Source organism: Podarcis cretensis, assembly GCF_951804945.1.
Source record: "Podarcis cretensis genome assembly, chromosome: 3".
Taxonomy (NCBI): Eukaryota; Metazoa; Chordata; class Lepidosauria; order Squamata; family Lacertidae; genus Podarcis; species Podarcis cretensis.
Window position 1 is genome coordinate 67,568,470 of NC_137172.1, and position 17,823 is coordinate 67,586,292.

Consider the following 17,823-nt stretch of genomic DNA (forward strand, 5'->3'; position numbering starts at 1 on the left):
TTTTCAGTACCGAACACTAATTGATAGTCAGCTATTGCATATGTTAATTGAAAAGGAGTCGTCCATAAAATCACAGAAACCTAAAGGGTCAAAGCCAAAGGTTATGTAAGGAGCTAGTAGATGAACAAAATGGGCTATGGGCAAGACACCAACACTTCCAGTGGCCTCCCAAGACACCCACTGGAAATTCCAGTAGTGGTGTTCTTAGTGACAGTGTAGGACAAAATGGAGTGTTCTACAATAGCTGTGAATCCACAGGACCCAATGTTCCCTTTGTCTCTTGACACCATATCAGCTTTGGACTACCACCCACCCAACTGCAGGCTATGGATGTGATGGTTTTTCCACCAAGTAATCTATCCACACCCCACACGAAAGGATGTCTTTGCCCAATGTTGGCAATAGTACAGAAAGTCTGTGAGAGGTGTATTTTCACAGATGGTACTTAACCAAAATAGCAAGCTGTGGTTTGGCTTTCTGCCTATCTCACTACATTACAAATTTCTGCAGATTCCCTATCCTGGCAGATTAGGCAAGGCAGGAGAAATGAATGGGTTTTTAGAGAGCCATATATTATACCATCTTTTTCAAGCACTGTGTAATCTTCAGCACATTGTGTTTCATGTTGATTTTCAGCACACAAAGTCCTACAATTAACCAGTGTCCATTCCTCCTTTGATAACTACCTTCAAGATGACATGGGTGCAGACCCATGTGGAAACAGAGCTCAGGTGGTTGATAAAATGTAGTTTATTAAATTATAAATTTTGTAACAAAAACCAGACGGAACAAGAAAACAAACAAGCTACAGGGACTAGACGGAAGAGCCGATGAAGACACCATGAAGTGTTTACAAGTAAAACTCTGCAACAGAAGTTATTTTACATTTCATTCAGGAAGATGATTGCTCTTTGTTTAGTAAAACACCTGAACTTTAGAAGTCACACCTACTTTATGTTAAAATTAAGCATCTGGTTCATACCCCCAATTCTTGTTCATTTCCAGTTCGCTTTAGTTTTCCTTCCATACATCAATCCATGCAGATAGTAAAGATACTTAATGCAATGAAGAATGATGACATTTCCAAGTTGTACAGTGAATATACACTGGTCAAAAGGGGGGACAGGGTTTTACTGGGGATGAGCATATACTACAAAATAAAACGTGAGACATTTACGAAACTGGGTATTGCTAAGTAGCTGTCAAACCATTAACACACCCCAGGGTTTTGTTTTTTTCTTCAAACATTGAATCTTCCAGCCAAGACATATTAAGAGATTTTCTTACAAGTTCAAGGACCAGGCTTGGTTTTCCCTTTCCCCTCCTCCCACCCTGAAACACTTTGAATACATTGCTAGGCTGGAATGCAATGCCAATACAGACAAAATGTACATATACAAGACTGAGTTTTCAAAACATGGCTCTAGATTTAAACTTCAGTTACTGTGCACTGTCCATCAGGCCTTCTAGACCTTACACTGGTGCTTCCCACCCCACTTCCCACCACTGGTCTATCCAAGGCTGGCTGACTTGCATTCAGATGTCTCTGCTGAGCAGAGGATACAGGCAACTGAAGTTGGGCAGACACATCCTCACTATCGCTGCTAGCATCCGATTCTGTTTCCTCAATGGAGGTGTCAAGAACTGGCACCCTACCAGAAGACGATGATTCATGGTCTTCCTCTCCCTCACCCCTATGGCTCCTTTCAACCATACTGTCTCCATTTATTTGCAAGTTGGCAAAAGAGTTCTCTAGAGTGCTTGCATCAGGTGATGGTGTTGCAGGGCTTGTCGGTTGACCATCTAGTGAAGGAAGGGGTCTAACAGAAGCAGTTGCTAGAGGCTGCCCAGCAGCAGCTCCTAGAGCTGGTGTGCTGTCTGCACCATCAGCAGAGCTCTCTCTTGCTAGATTGATAGCATTAGAGTCACAGTCCAACCTAAGCCCAGCCACTCCCTTCTTTGGAATATCTATTATGTCCCGTTTTATTTTCCTGCGACGTCCATGCTCATTTCGCCTATACTGAACCATGTTCTCAAGATCTGCCACATACAAGAACCCAGCAATTAACATTTCAGTGCTCTTTTTACCTTTGGAAAAGGCATCTTCCAGCTCCCTACTGGTACGTTCATCATACTGCCACCATCCATTTCTGCCTTCATAGTACCAGGCATATTCCCCATTGCCTCTACTGGCTGCTTTGAGTTCCTCAGGTGACAGTAAGGTTGGCTTATCAAGAAAGTCCTCCGGGATCTCCTGACGACAGAGTGCACATCTCTTTCCCAGCCAGGAAGCTCCTTTCACACACAGATAACAGAAGACATGTTTACAAGGCAGACTCACAGGGTGGACACATGTTTGCAGACAGATAGCACATTCAGGGACCATGAGAGATGGTGCTGCACCGGAACATGATTCATTTGCCTTCTTGTTTGTGGGAAGCATGTTGATTGAGTGATCGATCTCACCGCAACCGGCCATCCTAGAGAACAACAAAAGTATCATAATTTGGCAGGATCGACTGTTAGCCTACTTTGCTTAACTACAGGACTTTATCCTAAACCGTTTATAACAACTGAAAAAAGCTACAAAAATGTACATGAACAGCATCATATACAGACAAAACAAAATATCAATCTGCAATGACAATCAATGTGCTGCAGAAAATATGGGCTGGAAGATCTGGGTTCAAGCTGCTGCCTGCTCATGAAGCTCACTCTACAAGAATGAAGTAAATGAACAACCTAATATATATAAATGACAGGATGCAAATATGATAGTTTACAGTACCACACTAGAGAAAGGGTGAAACAAAATTGCATATTAATGTTTCAGCACCAAGATAGCTGTCCTCCATAACTACTTTGCCTCTGATCACCACTGCTAGTGCTTAGTTAAGTAACAGTTGTGGAACTTCTGGAACATTGTGCTGGGTGACTACTGCTAAGCTCTAGGAATTTACACTACAGGGTCCTATCTGGTCCCTCATTATCTGCATGAAACATTCAGCTCTCTTGCCTCTGATTGAAGTTAGGCAATGAAGTTTAAAATTGATACTTCAGATCACGGGGGTGGGGGGGACCCTGGATGATGATGAATAAACTGAGAATATGTAGATGGTGGTACTAGTTCCTATGTGTCATAGCTTCCACCAGTTATGTCAGATGCAGCCCCTCCTGGAGAGATACAAACTACCTACAGTAACTTTGCTATACTACTACAATACCTTATTCAGGGGCGTTCTGCTCAGAAGCTGCCATTAGTATCTTAGTAGCTGTTTTTGGTACTAACCAGGACTCGTTGTTGGGATCATGTCTTGTCTGTGCTTAAAGATCTCTACTGACTACTGGTCTGTTAGTAGAGCCAATTTACTGCACTGGTGCTTAACTTTAAAGCCCTACAGAGGTTGAGACCTGAATACTTGAAGGAACATGCTTCTGCATCAACCTGCCCATGCACCAAAAGTCTTCTCTAGTTACCCTGCCATCTCAGGTAAATGGCAAGTAGAGAAATGACCTTCTTCTTATTGCATTTTATTTACTTGAATTCCTTCCCCAGATGGGCCTGCCTGGCGCCCATTTTAATGTATTTTCAGTGCTATAAGCACAGATCTCCTTATTTCCCCATACTCCCCATCCAAGGAGTTTATAACATCTGTGTTACTGCAACTTTTTATTCTTGTAGGCATTTTATTTATTTGCAGCATGTTGCTTACATTCAGTAGATTGCATATTCTGCATATGTGTATAAATAAAACAAGTGTCAATCATGCTCCTTGCAATTTTTGCTGAGATGACAGTGAAGTGAACAAATGTCATGACTTTTTGTCAAAGAATTAATGAACCCATCACAATCTGTACAAAAGAGTGTTTGGCCTTGGTCAGTCTTGACTCCCTACTTTTTGCATATGGCACAGCACAATATCACACATCAAAAAATTGGACACAGTTAAGTCAGAGGATCTGGGTCCCAAATCTTGATTATGTGTTTGCATTTCGCAAACACAAGGCCAGAAAGATATTTGTATAAAGATTTTAGCCCAAGTCTACTGTATTTATTTAGCAAAATGCAGTCAATAGTTCCTTGATCCATCTAGGATGTCTGAACATGTGACTTCAGGAATAGAAAACCATGGTTATCTGCTTACATCAGTGGTTTTCAACCAGTGTGCCACGGCACTCTGGGGTGCCTTGAATGATGTTCAGGGGTGCCACAGCAACACTGGCCTCTGGCCTTCTTTCCTTCCCTCCCTCCTCTGATGCCCTCTTGCATCTCTGCCTCCCAAAGGCTTGCACAGCTGTTTGTTGTAGCAACCCTGGCTATAACCTCCACAAGCAAATGGTGCCTCTGGGGCTGGCTTCCAAGGTAAGGTGCAGGCCTCAGGTTCACATTTGGCCAGTCTCCACTGAGCCACCAAGGCTGGGGGCATCCTCTTCCCAGACCCCTGTGGGGCAGTGTGAGGAGGCACCTCCCTTTGGGGAAGGGGGGGCAGCTCAGAGACTAAGGGCGGAGGCAGCGGCTGCCCAGAGGACTCCCAAGGAGAGGGGAGAGGAGAGGAGGCTGAGGGAACACTCCACAAGGGAGGGTGTTTGAAAAAGGGTGAGAGGCTGCCAGCTCTGCAGGGAAGGGGTGACATAACTGGGATTCTGAGCCCCACAGGGGTACCACAGAAAGAATGCAGTTGGCCAAGGGAGCCATGGACTCAAAAAGGTTGAAAAATTCTGGCTTATGTATTCCGGATTTTACAAATTTCAAGGTGAGATTTTGTGTGAAGGTTTGTGCAACACATAGACTAAGGCTGCAATCCTATATCCACTTACTTGGGTGTCCCAGCAGGTTGGGAAACCAAGTAGAAAAAGGAGAACTTGGTACACCTGAGTAATTCCACAATTAAAAAGTGACAGCATGCATTGAGAGCCTCATAATACCCATTAATAGTACAAAAGCATTTGTTTAGTAAGGGAACAGAGTTCAACAAGTTTAGGCTGGCCCCTGTAATCAAACAAAAACATGAGATTGCCAGAAACATTTATTTATTTTAAAGATTTATAAGATGGCTCACATTTTAAAATACTGTAGTGTATAGAAAACCAAAATAAGTATAAAAAATGCACCAGAAACACAGTTAAACATTCCTCACCTACTCCTCTTTACCACCTTCTTATGAATTTACTCAGAAGTAAATCCCTGCATTCAGTAGTGCTTAGTGCAAAGTAAGAACTTTTAAGGATTGCTGTTTTAGTCCCCAACCTCACACAGCATCAGATGACCAGGGACAATCCCTTTCCCTCTCTAGCTTACAGCTGTAGCAAGGCAGAAGGGGCTTCTACAGTGCTGGCCTGCCCACTTACTCCAAATACCTCAGCTGCTCATTTCCTAAAGCCAGCCCACCCTTCCCACCTGAAGACAGAACAAAAGAATGGAGCTTGTTTTGGCAGTGGGCAGCCAAGGTTCTCAGAGTTCCTCAGCCACCTACTGACAAAACAGCTAGTTTTAACCTCTCTCTAGCTTGATGTCTGAGAGGGGATGAATTTTTTACTGTGCACTTGTAGTTTACCGTATCAAGTACAAGTCACATTTGAAATGCCAACACCATACTTGGACACATACAAGATCTACATCACATTGACCTTACCTTCTTTTTTTCCTTCTTATTACTCTTCTTAGAACATATTGCAAAATTAAACCATCTTTATAAGTATCTAATCAGAGCTGAGTGCCTTGTTTCCCAGTTAACAACTTATTCTTCTTGCATGCTGCTTTCTGGACATGGGCAATGCCAGCGTCCCACTGCAAGTTAAGGAGAAAATAAAGAGCCATCAGACTTAGAGTAACCAATTATTTATATTTATGAACTATAAATATAATATAAATATATTTATGAACTATAAATATGAACTATATTTATAAATAGCAGCTTTCTGTCCAACTAGCCATGATAACACACAATGATAATACAATACAAGTACAAAAAGAGATGGGAATGAAAATAAGCAAATTTAGTAATCAGCTATTTTATTGTAGAGCTGAAGGAGACCCCAAGGGTCATCTAGTCCAATCCTTGCAATCCTGCCCACAGCCATCTCTGAGTGGCCTGTATCTGCCAACATTGTGGTTAGCAGCTAGCCACACTGACCCACTGTGCCATAGACAAGGATGTCAGAATCAGTGAACAAAACAGTTCTGGGAGAGAAGGAGCCAAATGGCAGCTGGTTCCAGCCAGTTCAATGGATGGCGTTACGTACACCGTCTTGCCTCTCCTGCTGCTTCAATGAGACAGAACAGATGAGAATGGAATTGGTTTTGGGAACAGAGGAGGCAATGACAAAAGTTTCAGTTAAGCCAATAGCCTTCCAGCTGGAGGCTCTTCCACGGTGAACTCAGTTACTCAGTTATTACATCTGATGAATTTTCTTTTATTTCATGGATATGTTCTCTTAAGTCATTTTAAGATCAAAGTAGCAAACAGTTTTGAGATCAAAGAGACTATGTAAGTGAGTGGTTCTCGTGTCTGAGAAACTGATCAGCTCTGGACAGGTTGCACTCCCTCTGAAGCAACAGGTTTGCAGTCTGGATCTATCTTTGTTACAGGAGGCCCAAGCAACGTAAGTGGCTAGAAGTGTCCTTTACCAACTGCAGCCTGTACAACACCTACAGCCAGGGAGGACTTTTCCATAGTAGTTCAAGCATTAAGCATTAAGGTAAAGGGGCCCATGACCATTAGGTCCAGTCGTGGCCGACTCTGGGGTTGCGGCGCTCAACTCGCTTTACTGGCTGAGGGAGCCGGCGTACAGCTTCCGGGTCATGTGGCCAGCATGACTAAGCCGCTTCTGGCAAACCAGAGGAGCGCACGGAAACGCCGTTTACCTTCCCGCCAGAGCGGTACCTATTTATCTACTTGCACTTTGACGTGCTTTTGAACTGCTAGGTTGGTAGGAGCAGGGACCGAGCGATGGGAGCTCACCCCGTCGCGGGGATTTGACCTGCCGACCTTTTGATCGGCAAGTCCTAGGCTCTGTGGTTTAACCCACAGCGCCACCCGCGTCCCAGTTCAAGCATTAGTAACTTCAAAACTGGATTACTGCAATGCACTCAATGTGAGTCTTCTCTTGAGCTTGAACTGGAAACTGCAGTTAGTGCTGAATGATGCAGTAAAGTTGCTGGCAGAAGAGAGACATTGTCAACATATAACACCCTTGCTCAGGGATCTCTCTTTGTTACCAGGCAAATTTCAAGCTGTTACTGTTAGCATATACTATAGCTTATAATAGCTTGGGACGAGTTTACCCGAGTGATCGATTGACCGTATTTTTTGCACCATAACACTCACTTTTTTCCTCCTAGAAAGTAAGGGGAAATGTCTGTGCGTGTTATGGAGCGAATGCCTGCGGGTGGCGGGGGGGATCTGCTGCAGTCGTGAGCAGAGGATCCATGGTTCCCCTTCCTTCCCTCCTCTGTGGTTACAAAGCATGGATCCACATGGATCCTCAGGATTTTTGCATTGGGCTACTCCAAACTCACTGTCAGATCACATGTCTGTGGCCACAGCATGAACCACAAAAATCATATATCCACTATTTCGTTTAGAATATTTTTTTTCTTGTTTTCCTCCTCTAAAAACTACGTGCTTGTTATGGTCTGGTGCGTGTTATAGAGCGAAAAATACGGTACCCTCTATATCTACCTGACCACTTTGATCTGCAGGACTAACACCACAAAACATTCATTCTGCACTTATAAGAAATCAGTCTTTAGGTTTAGCAGCACCTGCACTTTGAAACTCCCTGCCTATTGTCGTCAGGCAGGAGGCTTCACTTTACTCTTTTCAGTACCAGCTAAAAACATTTCTGTTCAGACAAGCCTATCCAGATATGTAGAAGCTGACATGTGTTTTAATCTATTTTTATTGCTTAACTGCTTATTTTATTTCCATTTTGAATTTTTAAAAGTACCTGATTTAACTTTGTATTTTCTTGACAGTTTTGATGTTTGCCAGTAGAACTGCTAAGTGGTTTACAAAAATAAAACGATCAAGCAGTATACAATTAATTTTGCTAAATAAAATAAAAATCAATCAATTCATGCTGGCAATTAAAGTAAGCTGCTCTAGAATATGTTAGTCCACTGGAAGGCTGGGGAACCAGTCTGTTGAACGTCAAAAGCCATCATATTATTTCTTGAATATTCTATTAGACTATTAGGGCAGGATATTTTGAGGTCTGCAGGTTCTAAGGCAAAGGCACCCAAAATTCAAATCCTACCACTTAACCTAATACAATGCTCTCCTTTCTCCTCATCATATTCAGACTTCTCTCATGGCAAACCTCAAACTCACCCCAAACTGAAAGGTTCTGCTTCACAGCATTTACCAGTCCTGTGCAGTTATAGTTTTAAAACACAATGTCTAGACAGCTATCTAACCAAGATGCATTACATTTCATTTTCTGCTAGAGAGGTTACACTGAAAGGCACTTTTTATTGAACTTGAGGATGCAGAACTTTCAAATGCCTAAGCAGATCTATTTAAGTGAATTTTTACTGCATACATTAAATTCATCTCATATGAATACAGCTAAATAAAGTCAAGAAATCGACAAGTCCTGCAGAGAGGTTAATGGTAATGTACATAATTGAAAAGAGCTTTGGGAAGATTTTGGCTGAACTTCCAATTAAAACTTTTGAGTAATAACCTCTGCACTGAAGTCCCTTGTGTGCTGCATGTAATTGTTTCACCTTTTTCCTTTTTTAAAAATAAAAAAGGCTATAACCGGACAGACAGGTGTCATGTGATCTTTCTTTTTAAAACATTACTTTAGGGCAGAGACACACAATTCACTTGGAGTGCCACTTTTAGATTTCTACTAACTCATGAGAGCCAGGTGCTATGTTAACAGTAAAAAAAATAGTTTAAGTTAAAACTGTAACTCCGTATGCTTTTTTAATCTATCATACAACTTCCTGTTTCTCTCTGCACCTCACAGTGGGCTCTCCTCTCTGCACCCACACAGCTCTGTCTGAACTCCTCATAGTGCACTCTCTTGTCCCCAGGATCTTACCCCTTTTTCTGTATCCCACAACTGTTCATTATCTGCAACACTGCAGGTTCCTGCACTCCCAGCTCTAATGTAACAGCACTGTCTTGCTGAAGGCCCTATTTTTCTCAACCAGGTCTTAGTTCTGCTTTTATTCACTGTCTTATTTTGCTCCATTTCCCTGATCCCTATCCCCTTCTTCCAGTGTTCTGCTTCAGAAGCATACTAGCTTTTCATCCTCCCAGAAATTCATATGGTAAATGTGCCTCAGGTGCTCTGCAATGTAACTGGTGGCTGTATGAGGCTAGAAAAACTGTCACAAACTCTGTAACATGCTTCTAAATTCAGGAAGAAACAAGGTACATATATTGATGTAGTCATTCTCCCATCTCGAATTTTGATACATACTTGCAGGCCTTGTTTCCCCAAAAAGCACAGGAAAAGGTTGCAAACAAAAGGCATTTGGAATTCCCCCAGGAGAGATAAAACCAGTCCACTTGGCCTTATGTTGTACATCAAGGTTAATACCATTAACCATCCACCACCTCATAAGTTGCCTATCAGACAGAACAAATTTGTTCTGAAAAATGTTGCAGTGCAACAGCCTTTGAATCATAAGTGCATGCTACTTGAAAGTCAAAATGTTTTCCACCTGCAAGGGTAAACCAGCCTCCAATGGACAGAAGGGAAGGAAGATGGATGAATAATTAAAAGAGGAGATAAAAAATTAAAGATTTATCATAGAGTTAAGAAAGTGTGCTTTTTATTGAAATAAGCATGTAATTATCTTTAGGAAACGGACCACAGTATAATTATAAGATTGAAGTAATGATATTTTTAAAGGCTATAAATGTTTTAAAGGCAAGTTTAGAAAATGATTTCACTCAATCACTGCATTTAACCTATGATGCACTGAAGATCCAGTACTTACAAACTCTCCTAGCAAGATTAAAATACTTCAATTACAGGCTCATCTATCTTTATATAAAGGAACTGTGTGCTTTATTTTGTGGACCACTGCTTATTTACTTCCACTCACTAAACACTGGCTAAATCAGGAAAGTCTTACGGCACATCTGAACATTCTCAGTCTTGGAGATTGTCAGGTTAGAGGGGTTGACAAATAGAGATTAACCACCAAGAAAGTGTAGGACACAGAGGAAGAGGTGTATTAGATACAGGTGACTCTCAACTTATGCTTGGGGTTACATTCTAGGGACCATGCGTAAAATGAAAATCACATATAGTCAAAACACGTTGGGTTCAATGGCGAGTGGGATTCCCAAAGTCTTCATTCCCAGATGCCTGCCCCCTTTTAAAAATTTTTGTCAAGTGCATAAAGCTGAATGTGCACAAGTTAAACGCACGTAAGTTGTGAGTTACTTTTCTGCAGTTCCTAGGTCATTTGGTGACACGCAGGTAAGCTATTCATCTATTAAGGCATGAAAGGGGCACAAATGAGCAATGAAATACGTCAGGAAGAGAGAAATAAGAAGGCTGAAAACTAGAATGGTGCTATATAAATGCAACAAAAGCATCTTAGCTAGTAACCTTGGGAATGTAATTCCTTATTGTCAAGTGAACTGCTGTACAGAACAAAGGTCTTCCTAGAACCCAAAAGTTTCCCTTCACCAGTTGACACAGAAAAACCAAATATGACTGTGTAGTCATACATTTGAAATTTCACAGAAATTTCAGTCATACATTTGAAATTTCACAGAAAAAATGTGTTGGCAGATGAACTTCAACTAAAGTAATTCTCTTATATCTAAAGTCAAGGCATTAGACTGAAAACAGTATGGAGGATAGAGAGTCAAGACACCATCACATCTAAGAACCACCAAGCTAGGTTTGGCATAACCGTATACTACTATTTGGCCACAGCCATGTCAAATCACAATGTAGAAAGATGGTCCTGCCACATCTATCAAGTATAAAATACCATATCCACGAAAACGCAGCCACTTCCACAATCTGGAGGAGGCAAGTATGAGCAAGATGCTTGTATGTGCATAATTCAGACACATTTCAAAACACACATTGTTTTGAAAGCACATTAAATTGCTTGCAATGAGATGTATATTGAATATGCTTATGAGGGAGAACTTCTAAAATTATATTATATTAAATTAAATTATAATGGCATAATGGCATAAATTGCCAAAATACTATATGTAGATGAGAACAAGAAACTGAGGGCATGCACCCCAAAATAAGCTTTAGGTCACCACAAATCATATATCCACACCTCCAGGCGAGGTGACCCTAATGAGATAGAACTATATTGACTCCAGGCCAATTCTTCATTTGGACACACCCCATGCCAAAATACATAGAAAATAAGCAAGGGGGTGGGTCTGTAGGCCACTAGAAATCAAACAGCTTGAGAATACCGACCTCTATAACACAGCAGTGAACTGAATCTGGACTAAAACTCTGGATGCAAAACACATCAAAGGTCAATAATAGCCAAAATATGAAAAAGGAGGAACGGGGGGGGGGGGGGGTTCCTACAAAAAGCTTTATGCCACCTCAAATAATAAACTCAAATGTCCTGGAGATTGTACCTATAAATGAGCAAGGAACAGGGGTGGGGTGGAGTAAACAATCCCACAACAATCCTTGTACCACCCCAAAAAATACACTCAAACCATCAGGAGTTAGTTTATACCCCTTTTGTAGTTAGAAAACATATTCTGCCCAATATGAAGCCTATTAGAATCTATGCCACCTTACACAGGACATATATCTTGAGTATGTTTTATATGATTAGTGGTAGGACAAATATATTATGGGGTACAGAGCCCCCAGTTCCTTATTCTCTTCTACATATTTTGACTATATTCTATATATTTTGACATATTTTAAGTCATCTTGTAGAAGACACTCTCCTGTACCACTTGAGGTGAATCAAAGTTTTTAAAGTTCCTTGTGCTTATAATATAATAATGCCAATAATTTCTGAAATATATGGAGAGAACAAAGTTCAGCTTTGGGCCACTATAGCTTGTATATGTACATCTCCTAGAAACAATTCTCAATGAGACTCTCAAAGTTTATTTTATGTCATATTGTAGGAAACAGTCTCCTTATTGTGGGGTGCACAACTCCAGCTCCTGTTTACATATTTTGTCTGTTATATGATAGAGTGATACAGTGTCTTGCACCCAAATTGCTAGAAAAGACACAATTCACTGCCACGTCAAAAGGACACTATTCTGGACATGAGTATGATTTGTGGTGTCATGAAACTTTTTTGGAGTCCATGAACTTTATAAATAATAATATATTACATCAGCAATTCTTAAAACACCCCCAATCTTACAGCTTGACAAACTTTTTGCAAATATATGTGCCATGGTTCATAAGAGGTACTGCACAATGACAGCCAGCAGCACTTCTGGAAAATAGCTTATGCCAACCTGGACATTTTGTCTATTCATTAGTTTTCCTTCCAAACTATGACTTCTATGTCATACAAGTGAAAACTGGCATCTGTAATTGCTTTCCTACAAAAGTTTTTTATAGGGAGAGGATTAACATCCCATTGAAAACAGTGCAGTGCTAACAGCACCTGCACTCAGGTGCTCACTCTGGTATTTGCCAACTTCTCTAGATCAAGGGCATTGACATACAGCTAGTGGACCCAGTGAAATCCATGAGATTAGAGTCTCTTTCTTTTGAAATTACTACTGTCTAATATCATTGCCATTAAGTCCCCCAATATGAGGCACTATACTCATATAGGATGCTCTCATCTACCCTATGTTCCAGTCTAAGCACTTACAGACCAATAGGCATTAATAAAAACATACTATCACTTTTCTCAGAAAAGAATGCATAAGATACCAGGGGTTGTTTGCACATCTGCATTTGATAAATGACTGTTTTCTTTGGATATGTAGCATCCTAGGGTTGTAGCTAAAATATTTTTTTAAAATATCTTTCATAAGGATATCTGTGTTCATCTTTTTATACACAATAAATTTATCTGCTTATATTTTAAGTTGATATTCCTTGATACCAACTTGATTTTCCATATGCAGCCACAGTTCTAAAGCTGAATATCATTGGGTACCTCATCTCAAATTTCTAAAAAGCTTAAAAATAATGTGCCCTATTTTTAAAAAAGACTAACTTGATGGAACATGTACAACTGAAAGGCCTTGTGGACCAAGAGGCATCAGGAAAAACATGCATTTCTCTAAAACAGAATAAATTTCAACAATCACAGTCAAATCAATTTATTACTTAGTAGGCACAAAAGCAATTTGCCCTCTCATTTCAGCAGAAACTGATTACAGACCCAGAATGTTCAATTCTAAATTCAGATACAGTATATATCCTACTGTGATGTGTTCCAGTGGGAAAATACTGGTTCCATTTCAATTCACTTTATTGTGCTGCTTACAGAAGTCCTTAAATGCTTTTTGGTTCTGATCATGTATTCTCAGTGGCCACCAGATTTAAACCCATGTGTCTGCTGTTGTGTTGTTCTTCATTTACTTTGTCATCTAGATCAAATATGAACACAGCGAAAACATAGAAGCCCATCTTACTTCCGGTAAAAAAACCAAAAAAACTATGTATAAAGCACATTAAAGCATCCTAATAGGCACACTGCATATAATTATTATTCTGGCCTAGATTACCCAATTTGCTGCTGTTCAAATATAAGATCTCTTTACTATCTATTCCCAGTAGTATTCCAGATTCAGCACAGAAGCAATCTCCTGTGTTTGTTACAAAGTAGACCAGGAACTTATTTTCACCTCCCATTTATACACAGAGGAAACAGCAAAACTCAGACTGACTGCTATAAAGAGTAGCATTAAAAGCACTTAGTTGTCAGATTTCAGAGTTGTGAATCATGGAAGCAAAGTACTTCTGGGTGCTTTCTATCCATGTTATCTCATTGCAATTTAACTTTAAGTAAAGAAAAAACATTGAAAATATTATCAGGAGTCTTGTAAAGGAATTGAGAAAGGCTGAAAGAAAAAGCTAGATACAGTACCCCTAACGTGAGGCCATCTTTTCATGTTAACAATATAAATTTAGGATCTATCAAACCAATATTCTCAATCCAAAGCTAGTGTTATTGAGCTTCCACTTGCATGTCTACTGTTCTGAGGTGCAAAAGATGAAGGGTGAAATGGTACAAATCTAGTTATGGGCCAGCACCTGTAGGCTAACATGCATTACTGCATTCAACCGAGCTGTGTTGAGTGCAGTACAAAGGGCAGCAATGGACCTTAAGCAGCATACTGTATCTACAGTTACCTGAATCAGGGCACCTCTGATGTTTTCAGTCATCTCTTATGGGCTACAATGAACCACATTCAATGATTTCCAGGCCAGGGTAGTCCTCTTTTCATTTAGTGTTTAATACTTCTAGGACTTATGAAGCACCTTTACACACACACATTGTCAATGAGTACACCTCCAATTACATCCATCAACATTAAAACAGCTATGGCCTAAGTAATTTGTCCAGCAAACTATCTTTTCACTTTTTTAAAACTTCAAACCTCTTGTTCCAAAAGCTGTGGCTATGTTACCTGAAAATTACATATTTTGTACTATTTCAAATTGAGCTAGCTTCATTTGATCTCAATTTAAAAAAAAAATGTGGTTGTGACAAAAATGCGTAAACAAGGTTAAATTTTAATACCCTGTGCAGCAGCTACTACAGTACTTAAATGTAAAGTTTTTCCAACTGCAGTCCTTTCAAATTAGAAACAATTAGCAATAAGCCCCATGGCCAAATACTTATGTTTAGCTAAGCATCTCATTTTCTCTTTTAACTGAAAAACATTTTTTTAAAAAAATAAAATTAAAAGCATACAAATGACACGGTCATTTAAAAGCATTTGTGTACTGCTTTTCAACTACAGCTGCTCTCTGTAGTTGATATGATAACAATATCATATTTATACGGATTATTTTACCCCTCACAATGACAGTTCCTGAATATCAGCTGCTGTCAATTGTATCAAACGATGGTATCATGTGGCTCTTTGTTCTAGTCCCCTCCCCTCAAAGGTGGCGCAGCAATGGGAGAGCCAGGGCAGTGTGTGTTTTTTCATACACCCCCCACTGTTCATTTGAGAGGAAAAGGACAATCTCTTTCCACCAACCAGTACTTAAAATCCTGGAAGAGAGCTTTCCACGGTAAACAACAATCGGCCCAACAAGAAGTTGTCATCGAACATTGTTGTTGTTGTTGTTTACGGGTATCAAGTACGACAGCCTTTCCCCAAATATTCTGCCTGGAGGAGGGAGTTGGTTTTTGTTTTGTTTTTTTGTTTTACGCTTTCCCCCCCCCCCCCACCACCTCCAGGAAAAACAACAGCAACAGCAGCAGCGACTGAGGCTATGTATGAGAGAGGAAGAAAAACATCTCTAGGAAACAAATGCGCAGTTGACAGCAAGGATGGTCAGGCAGAGAAACAGCCCCCCTCCCCATAACACTATTAAAAAAGGAGGAGGAGGCGGAGGAGGAGGATACCCCACGCATATCCCCAGTGTGGCTGCGCGTGTCGGGGGCTGGAGGGAGGGAGCTAATGGCTCCCCAAACAAGTGACTATCCGAGGGGAGACGGAGACGAGAGGCCGGAGCCAAGAGGTGACCCAGAGGGAGGGCGGGCGAGCGAACCTCCTCCTCCCCCCCCCCAAAAAAAGAGGCCGGCTCGTGCACTCGGGGCGCGCGGACAACGACGACGACGACACGGGGCCTTTGTTCGGGTCTGCCGCTGCCCGGAAGAAGCGAAGCGGCCGCGGAGGCGGGGATTTGGCGCTGGGGGGGGGGGCGAGCGAAGAAGGCCCCGGACACAATAGAGCCGCCTCCGCCACCACAGCGCCGACTCCTCCATCATCCCCCGAAGCGCAGCGTTCACTCGCGCACTCACCTCCCTCACGGGAGTCGCCTCTCCGCTGCGCCTGATCCCTCCGCAGGCGGTTGGAGCCGAAGAAGCAGCGTCGTTGCCGTCGCCGCTCTGCTCCCGCCTCCTCCTCCTGCCGGCCGTCGTCTGCCTTTCTCTCTCTGCCTGGCGATTAGAGACTGCTCTGCGCCGCCGCCCCTCCCTCCGCGTGAGGGGCAGCGAGCAGGCGCTAGAGCTTCCGAGACGTCAGCACGCAAGGAGGGAGGGGCGTAGAAGTGGCGCCGGAGGTGGGAGGAGCCAAGGCTGAGACGCGCGGCCGGAACGGAAGGAAAGGGAGGGATGGGGCTCGGGGGCTGGTGTGGGCGCTCTAGCGCCTCTTGCGGATGAGGCAAGTGAGTGAGCGGGTGAGGAAGTAGGACGGTCACCGGCTCTGTACTGTATATACTGCGTGTGTAGGAGCCCCAGGATGGCAGCTGTGTTGTGTGGCAGGTGACAGAGGGTTTCGCTAGAGCCTCAAGCCTGGCAGGAGAAATCAGTGGCAATATAACCCTAAGCCAGTAGGGGAACATTTCAGTCCGCCAGGTCACGCTGTAATAATAATAATAACAGTAACAATCACAATAGGAACAAAGTCGAAATAAATAAATATAAATAAAAAAATTGTCCAGTAGCACTTTAGAGACCAACTAAGTTTGTTCTAGGGACGCAGGTGGCGCTGGGCTTGCCGATCGAAAGGTCGGCGGTTCAAATCCCTGCGGCGGGGTGCGCTCCCGCTGCTCAGTCCCAGCGCCTGCCAACCTAGCAGTTCGAAAGCACCTCCGGGTGCAAGTAGATAAATAGGGACCGCTTACCAGCGGGAAGGTAAACGGCGTTTCCGTGTGCGGCTCTGGCTCGCCAGAGCAGCGATGTCACGCTGGCCACGTGACCCGGAAGTGTCTCCGGACAGCGCTGGCCCCTGGCCTCTTAAGTGAGATGGGCGCACAACCCCAGAGTCTGTCAAGACTGGCCCGTACGGGCAGGGGTACCTTTACCTTTACCTTAAGTTTGTTCTGGGTATAAGCTTTCGTGTGCCTGCACACTTCTTCAGATACACTGAAACAGAAGTCACCAGACCCTTATATATAGTGGGAGGGTGGGGAGGGGTATTACTCAGAAGGGTAGTAGGAGATGGGTGATGGACTCAATGGATATGGTAAATAGATTCAGGTAGGTTGCCGTGTTGGTCTGACGCAGTCAATTGAGTCAATCACCCTGTCTGGTGACTTCCGTTTCAGTGTACTGTATCTGAAGATTTTTTTAAATTTATTTTGACTGCGTCAGACCAACACGGCTACCTACTTGAAAATAGGAACAAAGGAATGCCACTGGGAGACTCCAGCCTGAAACTGTACATTTGCAATTCATCCATAAGTTAAACTCCAAGGAGAAGTTAAACTCCAAGGATGCAACCATAACTCCTGGTTAGCTGTAGTGGGGCAGAGCAGCATAGCCCCCTCACAGCATCCATAGCCCCACCAGTCAGGGCAGAAAATATGGGAGAGGGGAGAAAGCTTTTTACTACACCAGTACCCAGGCTGATGGGGGGGGGGGGAGGCATCATCGTCATCATTATTCTTATTATTTATACCCCGCCCATCTGGATCATTAGTCCTATCACAAGATGGCATCAAGGCCAGATGAGATCCAGCAGAATCTGTGTCAGCTCAGCACTGCCTCTTTTCCCAAAATGTGCTGTTGTAAATAGCTACTGTGCTTATTTTGCATACATTCTCTAATTAAACCATCACTATCCTTTTTGAATTTTCACTCCCCACCCCCAACCCCACTGCAATGAACTCCCTGCACCCTTGCAACTATGTTACATTCCTGCAACTGAGGATTACATCTCATGCATTTGGTGAAGCAGACACTGT

The 17,823-nt window shown here is 42.4% G+C and overlaps 1 protein-coding gene across 2 annotated transcripts; it reads right to left on the reverse strand.

Moving 5' to 3' along the window:
* Positions 1–732: 732 nt before the first annotated feature.
* On the reverse strand, positions 733–16,183 carry RNF146 (ring finger protein 146). 2 transcript variants are annotated; one of them, XM_079971967.1, is made up of 3 exons: positions 15,938–16,183; positions 5,634–5,788; positions 733–2,480 (listed from the first exon to the last, which is right to left on the reverse strand). In XM_079971967.1, the coding sequence occupies exon 3, from the start codon at positions 2,477–2,479 to the stop codon at positions 1,430–1,432; it is 1,050 nt and encodes a 349-aa protein (XP_079828093.1). In that variant the 5' UTR covers position 2,480; positions 5,634–5,788; positions 15,938–16,183; the 3' UTR covers positions 733–1,429. The 2 variants fall into 2 exon arrangements, with proteins under 2 accessions (XP_079828093.1, XP_079828092.1); XM_079971966.1 differs by lacking the exons at positions 5,634–5,788; positions 15,938–16,183 and adding an exon at positions 4,819–5,024.
* Between the last annotated feature and the right edge of the window lie 1,640 nt (positions 16,184–17,823).